Source organism: Squalius cephalus (assembly GCF_949319135.1).
Source record: "Squalius cephalus genome assembly, chromosome: 5".
In the NCBI taxonomy this organism is placed as follows: Eukaryota; Metazoa; Chordata; class Actinopteri; order Cypriniformes; family Leuciscidae; genus Squalius; species Squalius cephalus.
In genome coordinates, this window is record NC_137126.1 from 26,228,261 (window position 1) to 26,255,944 (window position 27,684).

At 41.6% G+C, this 27,684-nt stretch overlaps 1 protein-coding gene across 7 annotated transcripts in view; it reads right to left on the bottom strand.

Annotated features, from left to right (window-relative positions):
• The window catches only part of arl15a (ADP-ribosylation factor-like 15a), a 166,923-nt gene that overhangs the window by 89,737 nt on the left and 49,502 nt on the right, over positions 1 to 27,684 (bottom strand). For 4 of the 7 annotated variants that reach the window (XM_079873209.1, XM_079873206.1, XM_079873210.1 and 1 more), the window contains 2 exons: positions 16,986 to 17,130; positions 11,165 to 11,224 (listed from right to left, as the gene is read on the bottom strand). In XM_079873209.1, coding sequence (XP_079729335.1) covers positions 11,165 to 11,224; positions 16,986 to 17,130 — 205 coding nt within the window. Of the gene's footprint in view, positions 1 to 11,164; positions 11,225 to 16,985; positions 17,131 to 22,273; positions 22,348 to 27,684 lie in introns of all 7 variants that reach the window. The other 3 variants (XM_079873208.1, XM_079873207.1, XM_079873211.1) reach the window with 2 other exon arrangements.

Consider the following 27,684-nt stretch of genomic DNA (forward strand, 5'->3'; position numbering starts at 1 on the left):
CGAGGCCGCTAGCAGACAGTCGGTTAAGCCAGTCTGTCTGCTTCCTCAAGTTCAAGATGCTTACACTCAAACAGATTGTGTCACAGATTCAGTCCGAGGACTTGTTTGTCACGATAGACTTGAAGGACGCTTACTTCCATGTATCCATCCATCCTCATCACAGGAAGTTCCTGAGGTTCACTTTCGGGGGCAAAGCGTACCAATATCGGGTTCTTCCGTTCGGCGAAGGTTTATCACCCCGCACTTTGCATGGATGCAGCTCTGGCTCCCTTGAGACTCCAGGGCATCCGCGTGTTGAATTATATCAACGATTGGTTGATTTTAGCTCAGTCCGAGCAGATGGCAGTTCGGCATCAAGATGTCATTCTGTCTCACATAAAGATGCGGGGGTTTCAGAATCAACGCCAAGAAGAGTGTGCTCCTCCCGTCTCAGAGGACCACTTTTCTAGGTGTGGTATGGGATACGACAACGATGCGGGCACAATTGTCACCGTATTACTTCGGTTCTCTCAGCCGTAAATGGGGTAAAACTAGGCCAGTCGCTCACTGTGAAACAGTTTCAGAGACTGTTGGGTCTCATGGCAGCTGCGTCCAATGTAATAACTTTTGGCCTCCTGCACATGAGACCCCTGCAGTAGTGGCTCAGGACCAAGGGGTTTTCTCTGAGGGGTAATCCGTTTCGCATGATCAAGGTCACGAGGCGATGCCTACATGCCTTAGTCATGTGGAACAAACCTTGGTTCCTCGCCCAAGGCCCAGTGCTGGGGGTTTGTTGTCGACACGTAACGCTATCGACGGATGCTTCCCTCACAGGTTGGGGGGCGATCATGAGTGGTCGCTCAGTAAAAGGTCTATGGCAGGACCATCTACAGTACTTTCTGGGCACATAAATCGGCTAGAAATGATGCCGGTGTTTTGAGCTCTCAAGCACTTCCTTTCAGAACTGAGAGGTCACCATTTGCTTGTCCGCACGGACAACACATCGGTGGTCTCTTATATCAATCATCAGGGGGGTCTGAGGTCACGTCACCTTTGCAAACTGGTTCATCAGATCCTCCTATGGGCCCACTGTCTCTCAGTGCAGTATATATTCCGGGGCATCTAAATCAGGGAGCGGATATCCTGTCAAGGCAGGGGCTGAGGCCCGGTGAGTGGAGACTTCACCTTGAGGTGGTGAAGCTCCTTTAGGAGAATTTAGGTCAAGCTCAAGTCGACCTTTTCGCATCGTCAGATACTACGCATTGTCCCATGTGGTTCTCTCTCACGTACCCAGCTCCTCTCGCAATGCGATGGTTCAGGTTTGGCCGAAGCTACACCTGTACGCTTTTCCTCTGATATCTATGCTTCTGGGAGTTCTGGAGAGGGTTCGCCGGGAAGGTTGCGCCTGTCTGTTATTAGTAGCCCCATACTGGCCGGCCCGAGTTTGGTTCTCGGACCTGGTGTCCCTTCTGGACGGCTCTCAGATGGAGATTCCGATCAAGAGGGACCTACTGTCCTAACCAGGGGGCACTATTTTTCACCCTCGCCCGGAGTAATGGAAACTGTGGGCTTGGCCCCTGAGGGAATCAGGGGTCGTGGTGAACATACTCCAATCTAGAGCTCCCTCCACGAGAAGACTGTATGAACTGAAATGGAAACTATTCTCTGCTTGGTGTGTAGAACGCCAACAGAATCCTGTTAACTGCCCTGTTGGTACAGTACTTGATTATCTGCAAGAACGTTTCTCTGCTGGATTATCTCCTTCCACCTTGAAGGTGTATGTGGCGGCTATATCTGCTTAACTGCTTAACTTCCTTTTCAAGAAAATGCTCTGTAGCCTACTGTATGATTGAATGAATGAACAAACAAACGATCTAAAAAAATATATTAAACTCGACGGAGGAGATGTGGGAATTAGGTTAAAGGGGTCATATAATGGCATTTTTGTACAAGCTAATATGATTCTTTAGGGTCTAAATTAAAAGTTTGTAATATACTTTAATTAAAAATTCTCATTAGTATTGTAAGAAAACACTAATTTTACCTGGTCAAAAACAGCTCTGTTTTCAGCACGCCGTTTAAGTGCATGTGTCTTTAAATGATAATGAGCTTTGCTCACCCCGCCCCTCTGTTCTGTGCGTACTGCGTACACAGTTTTAATAACACAATAACCATAAAGCGTTGTTCATTATAAACGTGGGATTATGAATTATTTTGAGAACGTCGTACATAGAAAACATGCCGTAATGTACCCTGAGTGTAAACCTTAGACGCATTCATCGTGAAGTGTGATAGTGATTTGCAAAGATTAATATAAATATTAATATAAAGGTTAATAAAACGTTACACTAACTTCTTCTTCTGGAGGTGCAGCAGAAACATGAATAGTTGGTACAGATCCTTTTTTCAGAAGCAGCTTCTTAGCAAAACCAGCTTTATACTGAGTCTGAACCTCATTTGTAAAGCAGTCTGGTGTGTGAAATGATTCGCGCAAACATGAAAGCATTGACGTTGATCGTGGGGAATATTCCCTTCAAAAACAAAACTCAGCCACTGCGTCTTCAGCGGTTCGGATTTAGGAACATCAAAATGACTGCTGTGTTCGTTATTACACCCAAGAACAGAACACCACAATCGCTTAGACGCCATTCTGCTCATAGACAGTGCTCCAGCGTATCAACAATGACGCACGGACTATGATGACAGACAGCTTGCTCACGAGCGAGGGCGGGTCTGTGTTGAAACGCTGCTGTCAATCAACAATCGTGGGAGGGGCGTCCGACCGTGTGACGTCACTAGGTTGAACGCCTTGATTTGAGAGAGGGGAAAACATATAAGAAGATTAAAAAAAAACACTGGATGGATTTTTATCATTTTATGATGGTTGTGTACAGGCACGGCCAACACACATTTCAGTACAATCAACTTGTAAAAGTGCATGTACCATTATATGACCCCTTTAAACTGAAACAAGGAATGTGGTGTATAATTGTGTGAAATGTATGATGAAAATTGGCTAGCAATTTCGCCAAGCAAATACCAATAAATAGGTTTGTAGCAGTTTGTCTTTCGACTACACTTGCAAAATCCGCGATGGGACTGAGCTCGGATATACATAAACGCAGCATTTATCCAATGACCGTCTAGTTTTGAAGCACTGAAAAAAACTGTTCAAAGCAGCCCCATTGAAGTCAATGGATGCTAGGCTTCAACCGAGAAATTGAAAATGTGACGCTACAGGAATGTATGAGAAGGAAATAAAGTCAGCCGACCTGCTATGTGTAGCTGATTCTGAACGAACTCGTCTTTGAGATGAACGCATTTTTAGTCAATAAAATGTTAACACAATAGTACATATTTGACCATTCATTTTTTGACATTAGTGGAAGCTGAGCTTCCCTTGCAGTCTTAAAGAAATCCCCCTGTCTGGGTGGTGCATCTTTGGGAAGAGATCCTCTCATTACTCGTTTTCTTCGTGGCACACTGAGGCTGAGGCCTGCGCTGCGCACTAGAGCACCGGCTTGGGATTTGGCCTTTGTACTGGAAGGCCTGGCTTTGGCTCCCTTCGAACCCACTGAAGAGGTTTCAGAAAAGTTCCTTACTCTAAAAACTTTATTTCTCATTGCTATTTCTTCTATCAAGAGAATTGGAGATTTGCAAGCCTAGTCGGTTGCTCCTTCGTGCCTAGAATTTGCACCTGGTATGGTGAAAGCCTTTCTTCACCCTAGGCCGGGCTATATTCCTAAGGTCCCTATTAATGTTACGGGCCCAATTGTGCTGCCGGCCTTCTGTCCTCCACTTTTTAATACACCAGATAAGGAAAAACTTAATCTGCTGTGCCCTGTGCGGGCTTTGGATGCTTACGTACACAGAGCTGGCCTGTGGCGTAAATCGGATCAACTATTTGTCTGTTTCGGGTCACCCAGAAAAGGTTATCCTGCATCCAAGTAGAGGATGAACAAGTGGGTAGTCGAGGCTATCTCACTTGCTTATGAAGAGGCTGGTCAGCCTTCACCTTTGGCTGTCCGGGCCCAGTCTACCAGGAGTATGGCTGCCTCAAAGGCTTTATTATCGGGGGTTTCCCTCCATGACATCTGTGATGCGGCAGGCTGGTCCTCACCGCATACATTTGTATTTTATGACTTGGAACTAGGCTCCACTCCGCGGTCTAGGGTGCTTGCTTCTTAGTGTGCGCAATGACTTCACACAGAACAGGCATTTGTTATTATGGCGTCTTGGGTATAGTGTTTCCACAGCATATGGACGCAGCTCTAGTTCCCTTGAAAGGGAACGTCTCAGGTTACGCATGTAACCTTGGTTCCCTGAAGAGGGAACGAGACGCTGCGTCGCCCTGCCATACTCCCTGCATGCCTGTGATCGACTTGCTTAGGCTTTTCAGAAGCTAGCGCAGTCTGTTTTCAGGTGTGCTTTATAGTTCCTGGTCAATGACGTCACCCGCCTATGACGTCTCGTCTTTCCATTGGACTGATTATACACGTGCTTCACGACGCAATCACGCAGGGGCGTTCCCACAGCGTCTTGACGCAGCGTCTCGTTCCCTCTTCAGGGGACCAGGGTTACATACGTAACCTAAGACGTTTTCCTGGCTCTTGAAGGAGAAGGGAAGGGCTTGAAAGTTGTAAGCTTTGCGGACACATGGGAGAGGGTGTTAAAAAATGCATTACTCAACTTAGCAGCGGAAACACAGTCATAATAGTGAGTCAGCCTCCTCTGCCTTTTCCGCTCCGCTACTAAGTTAGCTTTGCAGATGTAGTTTAGGTTAAGTAAGTCTCTGTGCCAGGTCCAATGGGATGTTTCAGTCTTCCGAAACACTGGGTGAATGGAGGGACAGTAGACGGCACCTGCACCTAGTTTACTTTGAAAAACTACATGCAATCAATCTACAGAATGAACGTGGGGAAGTCTTAAAAAATGGTCTATGTATCAATATCTAGTGATGTAGATATTGAAATTTTCATATGGCTAAATTCTGTAAAAGAAAATCCTAAATAAATACACATACACAATTAAAAAAAAAAGTAAATCAGTACTTTTAAATGCTACAAGTGAAATTAGGCACTACAACAAATCAATATTCATTTAGAGATTTGCAAAAGATTGCATTTAACAGTGATAATAAAAATATCTTTAAATGAGTGTTAGATGACAGCAAAAGTAATCTAAACATAAAAATAAGTGAAATGAGCATGCACAATTAAATATACAATGTCAACCGAAATGTATGAATCAAAAGTAATACTGATATAGTACCAATATATTGCACATCCATAAAAAGACATTATGAGGGTAAATCAAATTTCCTTTCTCTGGCTGCTTAAATTCAAGTGCAGTCAAGACCAGCAGATGACTTGCTAAAGTATAGCCACTTAGTCACTACAGTTGCTTAAAGTGGATCAAGAAGGGCAGAGATGATTGAATACTAAAAACATAAATATAATACTATGTTATAAAAGTAACGTAGTATCTTGAGTAGTTTTTCAGCAAAGTACTTATTTACTCTTACTAGTCATTATTTTTCAGTACTTCTACGTACTTGTAAAGAAGGACTAATTAACTAAAGAAGTAAATGATTTCTTAAGTAGCAATACTTTTACTTAAGTACAGGTTTTTAGTACTCTTTCCACCACTGTGTATTATATAATCCATATATAAAATTATATAATAAAATGATGAAATAATACAATTTAATTTAATCTTAAATATATTCCATCATACAATTAAAGAGTAAGAAAAGCTGTGTTATAACTTCAGCTGCAAGGTTTCTCTGAATAACGCAGACATACGCGTATGTCCAGCTGCCTAATGAAAGGTCTGTAATCTGGGTCTGTATAAAAGGTGTTTTTTGTGAGAACTGGTGAGAATGGCACACTTGGCCTGGTCGAGGATAGGGCAAGAGCGCGTCTGCAAACAGCAGCATGTTTGACAAGAGTGACGAAAGGCTGTACGGAAAGCGTATGTGGAAAGCCCTTATATGGAGATGGTTTGACTGTTTTATGCAAAATACTAACCTTGTGCACGCAGCCACTCATTTTGAATACTCCAAATTCACTAACATCAGAACGATGTTAAGAACAAATTCATGTGCGTATGTTGTGAATTAGGCGGATATTTTTCGTGAGAAGTTCTCCTGTGCGTACAAATATGAAATAATACACGCAATTATTAGTGAATGAGAACCATTGTTTCTGTGTAAACTACAAAAAACGAATTTGTGAAAATGGTGATGTCACATGGATGTGTATTACATGTTCAGTCTAGAAGTGCAGTTTTAGCAGATACATGTGAACAGGGATCGTTTTGAAAACCTTTCAGTTTTTAGTACATTGTTGTTGTGTCAATGTACCCTTAGTGCATTCCAGTAAATTATTCATGGGATATATCTAAATTAAATCGGGAGAGCAGTCCACAAATGCTAAGCATAGGTTGTCCTTTTTCATATTGCTACAGTGGAATACAAAGGAAATTAGAGAAAATAATCAAGAGGAAAAAATGCAGTGAAGGAAAAGAGCTCTTGCCATAGATATTATTGTTAAACCATATCACATTATAATACCAAGCGTTATAAGTCTCCTGACGTCTGAAAATCGAACATGAAGGAAATTTTCCAGTTAAACTGACAGATAAGGATTATATGTAACCTTATGATTTGAAATTATTTGTTTCAGTCTTTATGAGTGGAACTTTCCCAAACCGGAAGTGCCTTTCATAATCTAAAACGGCTCATAAGAAAAAAGGAGGATCGAGGTGGATCTTGAGTGGCGTGCTAATTCTGGGTGATATCCAGATGTTGTGCATCCGTTGGAACAAATTGGCTGCCTTTCCAATGCGTTGGTTTACGTCCGGATTTGCGTCACCGTCGTGTGTGATCACACTGTACACCAAATATGTAAACCGGTCTATATCAGTGAGCAGCTGGTTGCTAATGGTGATTGCATAAGTAGATCTTCATCTTCCCCGCTCATGTCAATTCTTGGGTGTTTTTGATGTTGCAGACCGATCTTAAGTGCAAATCTTTGTAACCTGGTGGTAATTTGCTGTAGCTGTAATTTGCTGTAGCTTCACACCCGTCACAACGTAAAATATCTCAGGTGTTCCCATGTTGGTTTGCAAGCAACACTGAGAGTTATGATAGAGGTTCAAGATTTGCCAGAGTGGTGAACGCTGTCGAATGCTTTCTTATAGTGAATGAAATTGACCACGAGAGGATGTTGAAAATCAACACACTGTTCAATGATGTTTCACTGTACAAGATTTGTTCTGTGCAGGACCGGCCATGCAGAAGTCCTGTAATCAACCAAGTTGGCCAAAGGTGAAGCTGACCAAGCATCAACCAAGTTGGCAGTGCAGTGCTCAGAGCCTTATTAGCAGGACAGTGCAAAAGACCTTTCCTGGCACTGAAAGTAGTGTGATACCACGCCAGTTCCTACAATAAATGATGTTTCCTTTCTTCAGCAACTTCACAATCATGCCTTGGCACCACTCATCTGGTACTTTTTCTTCTTCCCAACATTTATTCATCAGATGTGCTTGTCAGTTATTGTCAAACACTAGTTTAGCCATGTTTTTAGAAGTTCTACGGCAATCTGGTCTTGACCTACTGCATTGCCGCTTTTCAATTTTTTTTAGTGCTTGCTCAACCTCATCAACTGTGATTGTGTCTGTTGTTTTCAATTGCAGTTCTGGGGAGAAATCCCTGGGGTCAAAAACAAAAGTGCTCTTTTGGCTCAGGCTGGTTCAAAGTCTCTCAGAAATGCTCCACCCAGCGCTGGTATTGCTCTTCTTTTGTCAGCAGCATTTTCTCGTTCTTATCTCTGATGGGTGCATTAACGTTGCTCCTTGTTCCAGTCAGTTCTTTAAAGGGATGGTTCGGAGTAAAATCAACCTAGGGTCCTTTGCACCATGACCTCGAGCCAAACACCCCTCGAGAAGCCTTGTTCCCTTGGTTGAACATTATTCAAATTAGAGCTTATTTAGAGATATCAGCCAGATGGCTTAGTGCTGGCGCTAATGGATCCTATAATGTATCTCATAAAATTACCCCACTAATAATGCCCAGAATGGTACCACACTTCTACAGTAGTACAGTAGTTCTGTACTCATAAAACGAGGCATTGGAAAGTTTGTAAGTACATCAGGAGTTTATTTAAATAACACTTGCCTGACGGCTCATGCTACCGCTAACCCGGATGTCGACGTCACTTCAGTGATATGGAAAAAGCACGTAAAAGTCCTGGCAGAAAGCGATGCGATGGGCATTATTAGTGGGGTAATTTACGAGATACATCCTTGGATCCATTAGCGCCTGCACTAAGCCATCCGGCTGATTTCTCTAAATAAGCTCTAACTTTAATAATGTTCAACCAAGGGAAAAAAGACTTCTGGGGGGGGTGTTTGGCTTGAGGTCATGGTGGAAAGAACCCTATGTTGATTTTACTCCGAACCATCCCTTAAACAATCTGGTACAGTATTTTCATGTCATTCTTTAGCACTGCTTCTTGCACTGCCAAAGGACCAGTGCGGTCTTAATTTTTTTTTTATAAATATATTAAAATCTAAATGAAAAAATATTTGGGGCCTTAGTGTCAAAAAGGTTGATCTAGATCTAAATGCACAGCCTAAGAATAATAGTTTCACCAAGAATGGAGACATCTCAGTAGGTTATATGCATCAATGACCAAAGGAAGGCAGTTCATGGCATACACACAGCATAAAAATACTTGCACAACACATCTTTAACAGCTGTATTCCCTTTCAGGGACTCTGCAAACTTTCAGTCAGAGCAGATGTGTCCTGCTCCAGGTGATACATCAGCCTCATCTTAAAGAACACTGGAGGCCGCAATCCATTAAAAACATCCCTATGGGCTCTGACCTCACCTACTGGAGAAGCTTCATTTCACTGCCCTCCATATGCATTTCAGATTTAGTCAGGCCTCCCCATGGTTTACAGTGTTCTCTATCCCTGTTGTTTTTCTTTAAGTGGGCTCTTGATTCTGTTGCATCAGTAGGACCACTTGTCATGATACAGAGTGCACCTGTAATGTCCCCCGCGTCCCGCAAAACATATAAATCACTTCAAAGAGCAGCTCCCCTAACATTCTCATAAACAGAGTCGGGCTCTGATTTATTTCTCTCTCCACAGACCTCTTTCTGTTCAAAAGTCCTAAAACAACAAGCATCTTCCAACATTGTACCTGTGGCCTTGTATCCGGTCCAAATGAACCATCCTGTCAGACTAGTTATATGTGTAAAATAGAGTGTTTGAACGAGACTGAGATTTTGATTGACAATTTAAATATTACATTTATATTAGGTTAAATATCTTTGTTAAATATCAACTCTAATAGGATATCTAACATAAATAATAATGTGATATGCTATTCACAAGCGTGAAAAACCGAAACTAAAACAACTTCTGTAACTATATTGTACAGAAATTTCTAACTCAGCATTTTTGTCTAGTTAAAAAAAAACATGTCTTTAAAAACAAAACAAAAAAAAACACTATTTAATAGATTCAGCTATGTAATTATGATACAATTAAAAGAAGAATACTTTTGTATCGTGCATATAATAAAAAAATATTTATAATAAACAAAAATACATATTTTCTATATCTTATATTTTCTACACTTATATAATAATAATAATAATAATACACTATATTTATACAGCACTCAAAGTGCTTTACGTTAATGAATGAATGAATGAATGAATGAATGAATGAATGGACTCAAGATCGAAATTTAAGCAAAACTGCTATAAATATTAGTCACAATGAAATGGAAGTAGTGAAAGATCTTTTCTTTCATATTGTGATGTACATTTGAGTGTAAATATTGGGCGGGGCTTGTTTCTGCCTATTGGTCGTTGACTGGAATTTTAGATGTGAGTGTTGCACTCAAAAATGGAGGCAGATGAATGCAATCTTGGAAAAAGACTGTATACATCATCAGAAAGAAGTGTGTCGTTTAACTAGATCAAATTATGACATTTTGAATAAAAATCACAACGTCAAAAAAAGTAAAAACTTTTATTAAATTAACCATGCAGGGATGAATCATTCACAAGTTAAATAAGATGCATTTAAAAATAGATTTGTGGAATTTTCTTTTTTGTATAGAATATATCTTGAATTAAGTTTTTAAAATAAATTTTTTACTGGGAGGTAGGAGTAGTAATGAAATGGTTCTTGGTAAAAAAAAATCGAATCATACTGTTCTCCACACACAGTTCGGCACGCATTTGCACCTCGGTTCATCTCAAATCTGGTGACGCATCTATAATCATTTGCGCAGTCATCACCCGGATGTTCATAGTGCGTGAACGCAGGTGAGACCTGAACTGCACACGTTGCCATTGTGTGTGCACTCATCCAAAGCACGCACACATCTCAAATACTGCAAATACTGAGTTCACTTTTAAGTCTTGCACTTGAACGGACAAATTTACACAAAAATTATGTCAACATGCCCGTCTTGATGAGTATCCAAGCAGACATAGTCTGTTATGCCTCAAGTGAACTTAAACAGTCGAAAAAGACAACGTATATGTAACAGTATCAGTATTTAGGATCTGTGCATTATATCTTAAAGGGACAGCAGGCTAATATTCCTGCTGTCTGTGTTTTTAATGGTAATCAAACAAAATACAAGGAAATCACTCACTGCTCTTGATTGAATAGCTTTTGTAACTTTAAGGATTAATCTTTAATTTATACAGTCAAATATGAAATGATATTTTATTTTATATTTGATATTTTACATCTATATTCAATTTCTGTACCTGGAAACGAATGTTAGACCTGTTTATTTATTTGTATCTTTGCTTTATTGTATTTATTTGTGCTGTTGCTTCTAGTTAGATAATTTGTTCTTATTTTCTTTAGGCTATTTTTGTTTGACAGTAATCCTTTTTTCCCTGAACATAGCACATACCGAACCGTTCCGAAACCATGAACCTAAAACCATGATACAAACCGAACTGTGAGTAATTTGAACTGTTACACCCTTAGGTAGGAGACACTGAGGTAAGCACCCCTTCTTAGAGTGCAGGTGGCTAAACTAAGAGTTCTGTCCCTGAGACTACTGGATTAGCATGGCAACAGTCTATTCTCCAATACTTGGAGAGGAGATGATGAATCTTAGTCTATTTTTTTGTATTACCTCCTAGTTCCTTCACATTCAGTATCGCATTTTTGAATGGCACTGCCTTGATGCTGAAACCTGTGGAAGAAAACATGATTTCAAAATTTGCACAAACTTCACAATAAATTTCAAAATTTACATTCCCAAAGCAAAAATGACTAGCTTAATTTATATAAAGTTCAAACATTATTAAAGACAAGTGAACAGTCAGCAATACAATAAGAACTAATAAAAAAATTGCAAGCAATAGCACAAATAAAAAAAGAGCAAAGACACAAATCAAATAAACATTGTTTTAAGTTCCCTTTTGAGGGAACTTGAGCTGCGTCGAGAATCGACACATTGGGGAACGCCTTCAGCGTGGCGCGTCTGAAGCCTGTATGGAACTAGTCCAATCTCAATTGGTGTTGCGTCATTACATCACTCGTGACGTTGCATGTGACGGTGATGCAGAAGCTGTAAAGGGACACCGGATCACAACAGCGTCAGCTTTCTGGTCTTCAGCAAGCGTTCTGTGACTGTTTTGTCTTTTTTGGTGTTGTCTGTCTAACGTACTCACTCAAACACATATTTAAAAGAAAAATAATGGCGAGTAAGGAGAAACAATTCAGGCAGTGTGCAACCCCTTACCCACGCTATTTGAGCGAGGCTGACACACACTCGCTTTGTGTTGTTTGTCTGTGAGTGGAGCATGCATGGGCAGCGTTCGAGGGCGCTGTCTGTGCAAACTGTGATCTAATGCCCCTGAGAATGCTCCACTCCCGGCTGAGCCTGTTCAATGAATCAGGCCAGGCTCGCGCTCCACGTGGGTCAGGTCCCGCGTCTGTCGAGGCAGCGCAGCGCCTGCACACATGGGGATCGCAAATGGAGCTGGCAGATGATGTTGAGACGGCTTTGGCCCTTTCTCAGCATTCAGCAGCCAGCTCCATTGGTCCTGCACACAGGTCGGACGCCCGCTCTGCGGCTTCTTCCGCCCGTGACGAGGACCCGATGCTCGAATTATCTAGCTCCGAGGAGTTAGATATTTTGAGCATTGAGGCAGGAGAATATGAGGATTCGCCACCCAATTCTCATGCCTTCGAGAAGCTGCTGGAGATTGTAACCAGGGCAGTGGCCAAATTAAATATCGATTGGCCAGCAGAAAAGCAAACTAGATGAGCGCTTCCTGCAAGCCCAGTCACAGCCTTAGCGCTGGAGCCTCCCATTTTTTTCCGATCTCCACACCGAGGTGTCGAGATCATGGAATAAGCCCTTCTTGTCCCGTCTATCGAGCTCCAATATTCATATATCCATTGTGGGCTCGAAAGAGAAGGGCTATGGGACGATGCCGCGGGTCGAAGAGACGTTAGCATCACATCTCTCGCCCGACGCTGCATCGTCCCTGAGAGCTCCGGCGCTCCCCTCCAAGCCCTGCCGTACTATATCAGTCTTGGTGGGGAAAGCAATATGGCGGCAGGTCGGGCTGGTGCATGCCTACATACGATGGGGATTTTGCAGGCATACCAGGCCGATCTCCTCAAAGAGGTGGACGACAGCGGGGAGGTCACCCTCGACCATATTAAAGAACTGCGTCGAGTGGCTGACTTCTCTCTGTGCTACCAAGGAGACGGCCCGTGGCATCGGCCGCTCCATGTCAGCATTGGTAGCAACGGAGAGGCACTTGTGGCTGAACTTGTCGGGCACTGGGGAGAAGGACAGGGCTTTCTTCCTCAATGCCCTGCTTTCGCCTTCTGGCCTCTTTGGCGACGCAGTCAACACTGTTGTCGAAAGTTTTCAGGAGGCGAAGCGATAGTCAGCCACATTCAAACAATTAATCCCCCGCCGTCGTTCCAGAAGGAGAGTGTTGCCTCTCGTGCCCTGCAGTGGTGGCTTAGGACCAGAGGGTTTTCCCCGAGGGGAAACCCATTTCACACGATCAAAGTAACGCGCAGATGCCTTCGTTCTTTGGTTATGTGGAAGAAACCATGGTTTCTGTCCCAGGGCCCTGTGCTGGGAGCTCCGTGTCAGAGAAAAATAGTGACCACGGATGCGCCCCTCACAGGCTGGGGAGCAGTCGTGGAGGGCCGCTATAACAGGGGTCTTTGGAAGGACCACTATCTTTCGTGGCACATCAATTGCCTGGAGATGTTGCCTGTATTTCTGGCTCTCAGACATTTCCTTCCGGACCTCAGAGGCCATCATGTTCTAGTGTAAACAGACAATACGTCGGTGGTCTCATATATAAGTCGACAGGGGGGCCTGAGATCGCGGCCTCTATGCAGACTGGCACATCAGGTTCTTCTGTGGTTCCAGGGCAAACTATTCTCAATCAGAGCAATGTTTATTCCCGGGGACAAAAATGTGGGAGCAGACATCCTGTCGAGGCAGGGGCTGAGGCCCAGGGAATGGAGACTCCACCCTGAGACGGTGGAGCTGATATGGAGGGAGTTTGGTCAGGCAGAAGTGGATCTGTTCGCCTCTCACGAGAATACTCACTGTCCGCTCTGGTTTTTTCTCACGCATCCAGCTCCCTTGGGACTGGATGCCATGGTGCAGGCGTGGCCGAGGCAACATCTGTACGCATTTCCCCCGATCGCTCTGCTCCCAGGGGTTCTAGAGACGGTCCGGCGGCACGGGATCAGCTTGCTCCTAGTAGCCCCATATGGTTTTCGAACATTATAGCTCTTCTAGCAGGCCCTCCGCGGCAAATCCCGATCTGGAGGGACCTTCTTTCTCAGGCCGGAGGCACAATACATCACCCTCGACCAGAGCTGTGGAAGCTGTGGGTCTGGCACCTGAGGGGGACCAACTCGTAAGCAACTGAGGTTGCTGAGACCATCCTAAACTCTAGAGCCCCCTCCACGAGGAAACTGTATGCATTAAAATGGAATATATTCCACTTCTGGTGCAAAGAACATCAGTTAGATCCAGTTAACTGCCCAGTGGCTTCAGAGCTGAAGTTCCTCCAGAGTCACTTCTCTGACGGGCTCTCCCCATCCACGCTTAAGGTCTATGTGGTGGCTGTAGCTGCCTTCCACACACCTCTAAGGGTGGGCACCTTGGGGAGACACCCACTTATAGTACGTTTCCTTCGTGGAGCTAAGAGGATGAGGCCTGTCGTCCAGTCTAGGGTCCCCACGTGACCTGGCAGTGGTTCTTGAAGGGTTATCCCTGGCACCCTTCGAACCTTTGGACGAGGTGTCTGAGAAATTTTTATCTTTAAAAGTAACTTTCCTGCTGGCTATTACGTCCAAGAGTTGGGGGCCTGCAGGCTCTATACGTTGCGCCCTCTTGCCTCAAGTTCGCTCCTGGCAGAGTGAGAGCTATTCTCCACCCTAGACCCGGCTATGTGCCTAAGTTGCCGACAAATGTGGCACGGTCTATAATCCTACAGGCATTTCATCCTCCACTGCATGTGTCAGATGTTCAAGCTAGATTACATCTGTTATGCCCGGTCCGAGCTCTGGAGGTCTACGTACACAGGTCCTCAGGCTGGAGGAAGTCGGACCAGCTGCTCGTGTGTTTTGGGTCACCTAAGAAGGGTTCCCCTGCTTCCAAGCAAACTATCAGCAGGTGGATAGTAGAGGCTATTTCCTCAGCTTACAAGGCGCGCAACTTGCCTTCGCCTCTTCTGATAAAAACCCACTCAACTAGAGGAGTGGCTTCCTCTAAAGCCCTGCTAGCAGGGGTTTCCCTTCAAGAGGTCTGTGATGCCACTGGCTGGGCCTCTCCACACACCTTCATAAGACATTACAGTCTGGATCTGCCCTCTACACCGGGTTCACAAGTTCTCTCTTATTTAGTTATTTAGGCATTTAGTTCCCCAATTTTTTCCCTCGAAAGGGAACGTCTCAGGTTACGACTGTAACCCACGTTCCCTGAGAAGGGAACAAGGCGCTGCATCCCTTGGCCACACTTCCTGCGCTCTTGAGAATGACTTGCTTCGACCAATCAGAAGCTGAAGCTGTTGTGATCCGGCGTCCCTTTATAGCTTCCGCATCACCGCCACAAGTGACGTAATGACGCAACATCAATCGAGATTGCACTAGTTCCATACAGGCTTCAGATGTGTCCCGCTGAAGGCGTTCCCCAATGTGTTGATTCTCAACGCAGCGTCTCGTTCCCTTCTCAGAGAATGAGGGTTACAGTCATAACCAGAGACATTTTTGAGTAAGGTCTTACAGTTGGGGCTGGACGATATGGCCAAAAAATCATATCTCTGTATTTTTTGGTTGAATGGCGATATACGGTATATATCTTGGTATTTTATACATTTATCTGTTTGGATAAAAGAAAAATCTTTTATTTCACATCCTGCCCAATAATGTCCTAAAAACAATGTTAATATTGAAGGCTATGAAAACAAACATAGTTCTGTCATGACAGCTCTCGGAGAGATTGGCATGGTAATGGATATGGCAATGTAATGTATTTGGTCTTGGCGGAAGAGATCTGCTACGCTGCCGCTGCTGCGGTTGATTATTGCTGCTGCTGATTATTGCTGCTGCTGCTGCAGAGCAAGTACAGCCAATACATTCACAGACATGCTGCTGTGCACATATAACATAATGAAATAACCCCTGTAGCAGATCTATACACGTGGAGCTGGGGAAGGTGGAGGGATTCTGAAAGCGTGCTGCAGACTACTAATAGCAAACAATGCCAAGTATTTGAATGTTGAGCTGCAAGCTCATTGGCCACTGATGCCACAGCATCCAATCAGTTGTGCTATGTATATAATGATGTGATCACTAACCAATTAAGTTAAGGACCTTTATATTGAATGTAATGTAGGCAATGCAATATATAATGTGCAAAAAGGGGTTAAAAATCACATTATATTCTAGCATTGAAACAAAAATGATCATTTTATTTTTAAATTCACTAAATGCTATCATGAAAATACACTTACTTGTAGAGTAAATACACTATGAACAGGTGAGAAGCTCCATCTAGGTCTGCTGGTGCAGACCAGTGGCTCTGACCATAGCTAGACATAATCTAACCATAACCATATTTCCACAAGAGCTTCCAAATAACACTTCACTATTGTAATTACTGCTTAACTAGACAGATAGAGACAGGTGTGTTCACTCCAAAGACAAAGGGCGATCATTATTGGATGCACATTCTGGGTTTGTGTACAGTCTAGCATACTGTATACATCACACTCCGACTGTTAAGACGTGCCGAAGAAAGCCTGACACATTTGTGTCTTCTCACGTAAAAAGAACCATTTGTGTTGTTGGTAAAAACGGAAGTGATGTCGTCCATCTCGAGAGGTGAAGATATTCATGAATACACCAGCCTGTCGCCAAGAGCTCTAATGAAATCAACAGTCTTTTCACAAGGAAGAAAGTCTGCATGACAAAACCCAGATGTTCTCAAAAACAGATACACATATGCACCAAGAGCTCCTCCGCAATTGTGCTCTTTCTTTGGTAAAGTAACGTAGTGTTCAAAGGCAGGCTCTGAGGTAACCTGCAGCAATAACGTTAAACATATTTCAGCGGTCAAATAGGCTGAAGCACACATGGTGACAATGAAGAGATTTTGCAGACGTTCCAGAGCACTGAAAAAGCATAGTGTCGAAGACATGATATATGTACCAAGTACAAGTCCAGAGGTTTAGGTAAATGCACTGCAAAAATAGTGTGCTAAGTCGATTGTTTGGAACGATTTGTCACATTTGTTTGAGAAACAGGAGCTGAGGCTTGTATTACAGTACTTGTAAATGCTTAGTCTTTTTAGGTCTCACGGCTAAATATGTAATTCTTTCTTATTTTTGTCCCATCGAAAAGCATGTTTTGTTGGTTTAAAAAATGCTGCAATACAAAGCTGCAGAGAAATTTTATATTACCTGTGGTTGGTATTGTGCCATCACTGATCTCATTGCACAAGCGAGATAGCAGACTGGTCTTGCCGGCACCAGTCAGTCCAATGCATACTACATCATACTCCGGTCTAGCTGGAGGGGGGACCTTACAGCACAATTTCTGGAGACACTAATAATACAAAAACACAGAAAAGACAAAAATGGTTAGTGACTATGAGTGGTGCACTTTTCACAAGCGTGCTGATAAGGCTAAAATTAACAATTTAAGCACATGTTTGTAAAAACAGACAGTCTGAAAATAAACTGAGGAACACAAGCTGACAAATGCTAATGAAGTACCATAGAAAGATGAACTAATGTGGTGATTTAAAAGCAACACATCTGGAGGAGACCTCCAGAACTCACAATGAAATGACTTAATTGACAAAATGGGACATGAAATTTACCACACGTTCCACGCTTGGGTCATTTTTATGTCCCAGGGTTTTTATTAAAACTAACCTTTTTGAATAGTTCTAACCTTTTGTTAAATGAAGATGACATGAAAACATTTTAGGCACATTAAAAAGTGAATATATATAAACTGTGTGAAAACACATTTTTCAAAAATTATTTACAATTGTGACTGTCCCAGTTATTTTGACGTTTCCACCTTTCAAAGGTAACTGTGCTTGTTTACCAAGGAGACTACAGTATCAGTGAAGAACATGCTTTAGATGAAATTATTAAAATACAGTTCTTAAAGGGTACATAACATGCACAGTTTCACCTAATCTCATGTTAATCTTGAGTACCTATAGAGTAGTAGTGCATCCTTAATATCTCAAAAAAGTGTTTAGTTTTATTATATTTAGAAAAGAAAAATACAGCTTTCCGATTCTCTCCGGAAAAAGCCGAGGTCCTGGAGGCGGAGCTATAGAGTCAAGCGGTAGTTCTTGATTTCCAGCAAAAGACAGAAATCTGATCCAGTTGTACTTACATGAATGGGGTCTTTTATCACTGGGACCGCTCCACGTTTTAATAGCAAACGATTTGCAAATCCAGCTTCGACCTGAGCCTTGTTAATAAAACATTCGTCACTGAAACGACCAGAACACACAACCGCACTTCCTACACTCCGTTGCTGCCCCGGAAAAACAAACTGCATCCACTGTTCCTGTAACACTGGGTTCTTTGGAAAACTGAACACGGTAAGCTTTCCCTCACATCCAAATACACACTTTTTTGGAGACATTCTTGAACAAATCCTATGCAGCGCTGCCGATGATTTCCTGTTGAAGCGCGTTGATGTGCGCGGTCTCGCTCTCCTCTGGTCGACGTGCTCGCGGGCGAGCTTTTCCGAGAGAAATGCTCATATAAGGAGTTGCACTCTGATCTACGTCATTAGATCCACGATCTAAAAAAAACCAGCCGAAACTTGTACCAACCCGGAAGTAAGATTTTCAGCATAGAAATTCTCCGTTATTCGTCCAAAATATTTTTTTAAAACTTTGCCCATGTTTAGCATGAGAATCTATCTCTTTAACACTGTAAACAACTCTGAATACATGAAACACCATTGTACCCCCCCTTTAAAAAATATTTTTTCCTTTTTCCTCTGTAAACAGGAATGCACATTTTGAATAAGCCACCAGAATGGCAGAAAAGGTGTTTAAATATGGAGCTAAATTGTGGTAATGGGCAAAAATCTCAGATGGCCAATTGGGTTTTGCTTAAACCATTTATGACCTTTACCTTAAAAGAATAATGTTTAAGAGGTTTACCTTACAGGTTGTGTTGAGGTTATTAAGCATAACTGGTGCAAAATCATGCATAAACACACTAGATGATTTACTGACACTCCTGAACTAATGTGGCTGAGACCTCCTTTCCTATTGCTTGATTGAGCAGGCTTTAATGTAGAATTTGCTTGCCCTAACATGTAAAATAGATTGTTGCAAGGCAGTCTAACGCAGTCTGTGTCTGTTTAAGGGGGAGGGTGTGGAAAAGAGAGAGAGAGAGGCAGGATTCTGAAAGCGTGTGTCCTCATGGATGCAGACAGACCAGTCACTTTATGAATCACTGTCTCTGACTGGAGGCCTGCTGGGAGACATTAGGAGGCAAATGCAGTGTGAACCGTGAATGGGACAGTTAAAGCCGGTGTGGAGAGATCAGTATACAGAACTAAAAAGAGATATCTTTTATTAGCAGGACAGAACTAGCCTAGGCTAGGCAGGACTTGATTCTAGCGTTGACCTCTGGATTATTTCATTTCACATGGAAACATACCCGTTGCAGTCTCTTTATGAAGAGCAGTTTCTTTTTAAATAGACAAATACTACTTTAGAAGAATGTTCACTTGGAATGTGAACGTAAAAATGTTCTGAATTCCCACAAGGCAAAATTATACTCCCATAAGGCAAAATTATATCTGGACAAATTATATTTTAAATATATGATAAATATTAGAGTGTGGATTTAGTAAATATATTTGTCCAATTTGAAAGTAAATTTATTTTAAATCTCCTAATGCCAAAATAAAGCCAAATGTACATCAAGGGACAAGAAAATACATGTCCAAACTTAAAATACATTTAAAATGTATTCTGAACTATATAAATATATTTAGATAGAAAGTATATTACAAATGTCAAAATATAAGTTCAAAATCAATTATATGCATGCAAATTCCTATAAAAAAAATGAGCTATATTTTTTTGTCTATTTTGGAATTCATTTAAAATATATCTGAAAATCTTTTGCTGCATGAGTTTGTGTACAGCAAAAATGTTGTTGGCCAAAACATCTAAATTCTGCCACAGAGACCAGTCTTCTATCATTACAGCTCACTCATGTATTATGTAATTCTTCCTGAATCCTTACAGGGACAGGCTTGTAGGCAAACAAATGTGTCATTTGCTCTGGTGTTCTTCCATCAGTAAAAAGCCTAAATTGCTTTCACAGGCCCTCCTTCACAGGAACTGCCACAGAGAGGCCGTCCTACATAGTAGGTCGGCCGCACATGCTTCTGCTTTGTCACACAGCAACCTGGACATCTGGTTCTGTAAGAGGCTGATGAATTTACCCTATTCACCCCACCTTCACTTACAGTGCTCAGATGGGATGATAAATTTACATCAGTTGCTGAAGGCACGTCCTGGAGCTTTGACCCCGCGGCCCACAGGAGCACAGGGCCACACACTTCAGTGCCCCATGTTGTCGCAGTAGAGCAAAATAAAAGATTTCCCAGGTGTCCGAGAAGTCGCATTTCAAACAACTGTTTGGTCAGGATTTTTCTCGTGCCAGTAAGGCAGGTTGAAACTAAGGCTGCCAAAAAGGTTTCTATATGTTGAGAAATGCTAACTCTTGATTGATTCTTTTGGCTCTAGTCATTCATATTGGACACGTTTAATTGTTCGAGAGCTTCGAGACATTACCTCACCGATGTTGGGGCAGTTGTAAAAGCTGATTAACTGCTTTTTATGTAAATGAAGACGTTTAAAGGTATAAATATTCCAGCCTGACAACAGCTGTGACACGACTGCGGCGCATTTTCAGATGAAATGTTTCGCTAAAAGGTGCGCAAAAAAATAAATAAATAAAAAATTATCTCAGGCCCCCTTATCCCACCCAGCTTTCTATTTAAAAAAAAAAGATGTCAAAGACATCAAACGGCTGATGTAATTAAAAGGCCTGGCAGAGATCCAGGTCCTGGCACCAAAACAAAGATACGACAGCGCTAGAATCCTCCAGCACAGCAGACAGGAGAACACAGCTGGGCCAAATCCACTCAGTATTGCAACAATATTGAATCTTCAGCCCTTATGGAAGCAACGCTGAACAATACGCCACTGCAAAAACAACTCCCCGCCTGCCAACTTCTCCTGAATGGACCCCTCGGCTCAGTGAAGGGGACTCTGTCTGCTCTGTCCTATAAAGAAAAACAGTCGTCTGACTTCCATCATGAGAAAAGTAACACGCTTTGCACTCAGTAAATGACAACAGTGATCACTCAGCGGGGTTATTGGCGAAAGACTTAATCCTTACAGACACATACTGTATAGAGATACTGTTGGCTGGGTGGGGAGGGGGGTCCGAGGGTCCGTCTGTCCCCCAGACATGCGATGGCCAGCCGTTGCTCACTTGTCTGCTCTATTTTAAATGACAGCTTTGTATTTTTAGAGCCAATAAATGAGGGGGCGAGAGCGAGGGAAGCACCACGCAGACAGACAGGGCTCACATTTCACTCATTTGCCCTCTGAGAGTGTGGAGACAGAGCAGACGTCTGCCATTGGAGCGTCAGGCAGCAATGCCATCCTGTTTTCCCCAACTGCACCTCTAGGTATCGCCCATCGCCATGGCTTTGACAGTGACACTTTGGCACTTCAAAGGATTGCTGCATTCCCGTACCGCTAAAAATGGCAATTCTGTTATTTAATCACCCTCACATCATTACAAAACAGTAGTTATTTTGGACCATGGAATACAAAACAACAATCATTTTAAAGAATCTTCACAATCTTTTTTTATACAAAATGTTGGATATCAATAACACTGAAAATTATTGTTATTAATTTAATAAACAATGTTGATTTAAGAGCTCCAAAGGGAAAGGTTATTAGAAAATAACAACTTAAATATTGGTCTTGTCTAAGAATACACAATAAATCGATACTATATTGGTTACTGGCTGATATTAGAAACAAACTTTTTTTATAATTTATTTTTCATTTATTGGATACATATCAGCTTATATTAGATTGTACATCTACATTTTCCGTTTTTACATTTAGATTACCTTTGCCGTCATCCAAATGTCATTTGAATTGAACATTAAAAATAATTATTTTAATAACCAATAATAAATGTAATCTTTTTCAAATCTCAAAATGAACATCTAGGCCCCTATTGTTCATACTGTACATTATAATGTAATGCCTATTTTAATTTGTAGCAATTAAAATTATTTGATTTCAATTTATAATATAACAAATAAGACAAAATAATATAGAATTTCAATATCAGGCTTTTGTCAGTATCATCCATAACGTGAAAATAATGATCTGCTTACCAGTATCAGACAGAATTTCTATATTAACGCATCCCTAATCTTTTTTTACATAAAACTATCGACTTGGACTACAGCACAAATGTAAACCACACAAGGTTCACAATCCTATCATTGTGAGTTCTGCAATGAATGAAATGCATCTGATTTGTTAATGACGAGAATATCTGTAACTAGTATTACCAGCAGTAATGTTTCACATCTTTCGAAGTGAAATGTGAATGGAGAATGTCATTTGGGATGCGGTACTGAATTCAGCACAAACCTGAGTCAACATGAATCTTCTTTCCAAAGCCACATGCATCAGGTTCATCTTTCACTGATCGGGAGGGTGTGTCTCTGGAAGTGAAGACATAGATCATCTCTCCGCATTCAATAGATGGCACGCTGAAGCCAGCCCCTCTTTGCCTGATCAGCATATTCCATCTCGCTATTAATTTAAGGTGTGGAGGTAACCTGCTCTAGATTTAACGGCACATTGGAAAATTATTAGCAGAAAATTGTGCCAGCAATGACCAACAAATATAAAAATGCCTAGCTATAATCGATCACAGCAAAGAGCCAAGCAGCTTTAGGTCATGCCAAGACAAGTCCATAATGAACAACATCTGATAAAAATAGCACTGCAGAGTGGAAAATATTGCAGTAAAATTTGCGCAGGTCCACACACTCACTTCAGGACATCATATTTCACTCAGATGCTATGACAATGCCATCCAAAAGCTGCCTTATTAAGAAAAATTAGCTAAATGCCATATGAATGTAACTATGAAATATGACAGTAACTAAAAGCAACACCAATAGCACAACCCTCATAATGTGTGGAGACTCCCTGTCTGGGTCCAAGAATACGGAAGCTTGTTTTCACTTCAGAGTAAAAGTAATTGTGAATTTATTTCTCATAATGGTGACTTTATTTCTCTTTATTTCTCTATATTATGGAGTAGGCTATTTCTCATAATTCTTTTAGTTGCGACTCTCATATCTTGTAATTGTGACCTTATATCACAGAATTGACTTTCTTGGAATTGATTTTATATTTCAAAATTATTTCTACTTCTTTATTTATGACTGTCACTAATGCATTTAAAAACAATAGCCTAATTTAAAAATTATAATAAAAATAAAATTAACCTGCAGTTTTGTTTTTATTTTTAAACAGTCACAATTAGCACTTTTATATTTTACTTGGTAACAGAGTTCCATAAAAGAGACCCCAGTGCTTTGTATGGACAAATAATAAAACTATTCTTATTTTCCCTTTGCATTTTAACATTTTAACAGGAATCAGAAAATCTTAGCAAGTGACATTTAGGCTATTGCATTTATTCCTGATTCATATCTGGAACACAAACAAAAATAATAATACTTTATGGAGGAGTTATCAGGTTAAAATTTGGTTTATAACCAATTCTGATAAGACCATAAAAAGTCAAAGTATTAATGTAAAGCATTACAAGGACCTTGGGGTCTCTCAGACTGAAAAAAGTGCTCAAATAGTTTTGAAACGTACACATAATCTGCAGTTATGCATAGCATTTACTGCATTAATTACAACGTTGATGCATTTTCAGGGCGTTTTGGGGTCAGTCAGGTTTGTTTTTATTGAGTCCAAAACAGACTACAGTAAGGGCCAATGAGCTTGCAAGTGGGGGAGGGTCAATTGGGATCGACACCAGACGCAGACACAGACCCACGCAGACCAGTCTGAGCCTGGCATTCCCAAACAGACCTCACTATCATCCCAGCCGGCTACCCTTCCTTGCCCAGACACCCGCTAACAACACTTGTCTGCAGGGCTCAGAGGTGACCTTTGAATTGACAGTACTTTATATGAATGCCCAGATGGAGCAGCAGTGTAACACACACCAGTCATAACACAGCTCTGACTACACTCCAGCTCATAGTGAGAGTCCGTGGCCGTCTGGGGTGATGGGGGGGGGGGGGGATGGGTTTGGTACCTTCATTCATCTCTTTACTCTTAATGTTAATGTTTGTGGCTTATGGAGGGTTGGCAAGCACAGGGACGGAGGTGGGGGGAGCGGTTATACGGACCATGGTGGAGCAGGAGTTTGTGCCAGTATAGTGGCGCACCACATATGGAGGAAGGCGGAAAATAATTGCCAGTGAGACTGTTGTGTCCACACCATACCTTGCTGTCTCCATACCAATCAAAGGCTGTTTACTGCAGTGTCTGTAGGGTAAATCTGGAGGGCAGCTACTTTTGAAACTCAGAGTATCAAGTATGCTGTGCTACTTAAAATAAAAATGGACAATGTTTCCCATATTACAGATTTTAGTGTATCAAAAGTATGAAAACAATAAGCTTTCCTACTTCCTGAAAGTCGTTAGGGGTACAACTGCTTGTCACTGGGGCAGCTACCTTAAAGGGACAATTGTGAACCTTGTAGGGGTAAATAAGGTGCATAGTATTATCTTAAGTGTACATACTGTATTACTATTCTAAAGTATTAATATGAACCATTCAGTGGTAGATGGGGTACAAAGTTGTCCCTTTAAAGGTAATGCCCCAGCAACAAGCTGTTGCCCACTTAAAGATAATTTTTTTTGCACATTTTTCTGAGAGTGTAACAAAAAGAATTCATAATTTCTGTTGACATTGTCTTTTGTAGTACTTTGCAACATGTTTAGCCTGATAATGTATGTTTTCATACTTGCAACCTGTGCCACTAAAGACCTTCTACACTTCAAGAACCACTTCGCTGATGTTCACTATGTAGGACTACAACTCCCCCTAGCTACCACTGTATGTACTTGGCTCTGACAAGCCCTGCTGTTATTCATCACAAACTGACCATAATTTACCTCATTAATGATATGTTCTGAATTGAATACCTCACTGACTTGAAAGGTTAAAGACGCAGCAATGCTTTCTTAACTTTGTCGTAATGAGAACCCAAGGCATGTACGTACAGTTTCCATCACATTTTGGGACAATGCTTCATGAAACTGCATAACTGCGAGCCCACAGTGTCCAGATCCATTTTCTCTCCTTAATAAAAACATTCCTTTCATTTGCAGCGCTACTGACTTTTCTGCTTAAACTCAGTGTGCTTTTTATTATGCAGTTTACATGTAAGAAACAAAGTTCCTAAACAAATGCATACTTAAAAAGCAAGAACACAATACAGTAAAATGACATGTGTTACATAACCACCCCAATCAATAACAAACAAAAAAACAACAACAAAAATGGAGCTGGATAATTTCTATTATATACATGCCATATGTAGTGTCAAGCCCTTTCCTAACACAAGTCTTCCGACAGCGGTTAAAAACAGCCCTGGAAAACATTTGGACTGAGGACAGGCAAAATATTTCTCAGTAGGTGATCCTCTTGTTGATATCAGGTTACTTGTGGCTGGCCACATGAAAGAACCCAAGTAACCTACATACATGGGCGTCTTCAGATCCCCTTCAAGCCCTCAACCTAGCCCCCGTGGCCCTTCATCCAAAATAAGAGAAACCCCGCCTAGACAATGGAGCGGTAGTCACTACTGTCATGGCCCACGACAGCCTCCCCCCCCCCCCCCCCAGCTGCGCTCCACATGCACCACAAACACTTCAGCCTCATCACAAGGGATTATCAAACCCTGTGCAGCCATTGTTCTGACCTACCTTGGGTGGCTCAGCTTCACCAGAAAGCTCTCTTTTAATGGGCCATTTCTTTGGGCTGTAGCCCCCTATGTCTGCATAAAGCCAATGTGTGGGGAGGTGTGTGTGTGTGTGGGGGGGGGTTGTACGCAGCTGTAAATCTTGATGTCACCGACGGGAAGGCTGTTGCAGACCATTACCATAAATCTGACAAACGCTAATTTGATGGGAGGCTGTATCTGTCTGGGCTCAGGCTGGTCTAGACGGCCTATTGAGAGATCCTATGGCAAGGGGAACTTTTTGTTCCCCCACCAGGACCATCTGGATATAGCAATAAGAGGCAAGCGGCACAGTTCACACACCGATCACAGTGGATCTTTGCAATTGTGATGGGTACATTCCCCAGCTCACCTTTAAATACACATGTACGGTTAATTTCAACTAGGCCGTTTTTCAAGAAATCGCCAAGCACAGAAGCGTTTGGAAGTTGCCTTGATATACGCACTGATGTGGAAACAGTGATGTGAACTAAAAGAATAGTTCACATTAAAATGTAAATGTTGTCATTATTTACTCACCCTCATGTCATTTGAAACCTGTATGACTTTATTTCCTCTGAGTAGCACAAAAGGAGACATTTTAAAGAATGCATAGAATAAAACAACCAGTACAATTAGAAACAAGGAGACTGGGACTTTCAAGCTTTGAAAAAAGGAAACAAAAGCATCATAAATGAATAAAAAGTTGTCCATTTGATGAGGAACAGACCCAAAATTAAGTCAAGATTCACTGTCATCCACTCTAGCTCTCCTTGTTGCATTAATAAGAGAAGTAACGATGTTTGAGTCTTTCTTTTCTTTTGTATTTCAGCTCTGTTTCACAAAACAATTCTGAATCGTTTGTTCATGAATCAAACCGATACAATTAACGAGGTTCAACTCTGTGACTTAGTCACACTGGTTAACAGGGGAGGATTATCAATGAATAAGAAAAAAATATTTGTCTATTCCCTAAACAAAGGTAGTGTATGAATTCAGAATATTGTATGAATTCAGAAATACAGCATAGTTCTTTTGCATACTTTTAATAAATAAAAAATAAAATTAAATAAAATAAAAACTACCAGTACATTCTTCAAAATGTCTTGTTTTGTGTTCCACAGAAGAGTCAGTCATACAGGTAGGGCTGGGTGATAAAACGATTAAGATAATTATCACAATGTAATTTTCCTCAATAAAATGATAACAAAAGTTTGACAAGTGTTCAATATAATATTTATGCGCTATGCAAATAATGCTGCGTGTGTGTTGCAAACCGTTGCACTGGTGCCAATAACTAATAACTGCCATGTCTGTTGCATATGAGAAATATTAAACAGCAAATGCGACCACTAAACAGCACTGTGAGAGTCAGTGAAAAGCGTTCGAGTTCGGTGTAGAGTTCTCCCATATACACCACAAATTAAATACCTCGTGATTTAAACTAGTTTAAAGCCAGATGAAACAGCGCTGACATTCTCACCAACACAGACTGTCAAGGTTCTGTCACTTCAGTCTGGTTTATTCTTGGTTTTGACAGCCCTAACACTCCTGTATTGTTGTGCGGGGATCGAAATGATATCAAGATCAAAAATATGATTGAACTTATAAACTAAAAATCAACTCTCATTAATGTCAAATGTTTGAATCTGAGACTTCATCTAATACAAACTTTATTTATACAGATGTATGTTCTGCAAGCAAAGGGGGGGGGGGGGGGGGGGGCTATGGTAGCAGAACAGAAGGGGCTGGGCATTTGGGAAGCATTTGGCTATATAAATTGTGTAATTGGGAAGGGTGATTAGCTTGGCTGTATTAGCATAAGGCGGTGAAAACTTTGGTCTCCACAACACAATGTACGCAAAAAAGATGTTTTCCGCACTGATCTAGAGGATCAAAGCCAGAGGGCCCCCTTTTGAATGTGCTGCAGCAAATGTGTGAGGGCCAAGGGGGTTGGGGGTACCCCGAAAACAGGGCTGTGGAGGAGGGTACTCGCCCGTTTCTAACATCAGTAATCAGACGT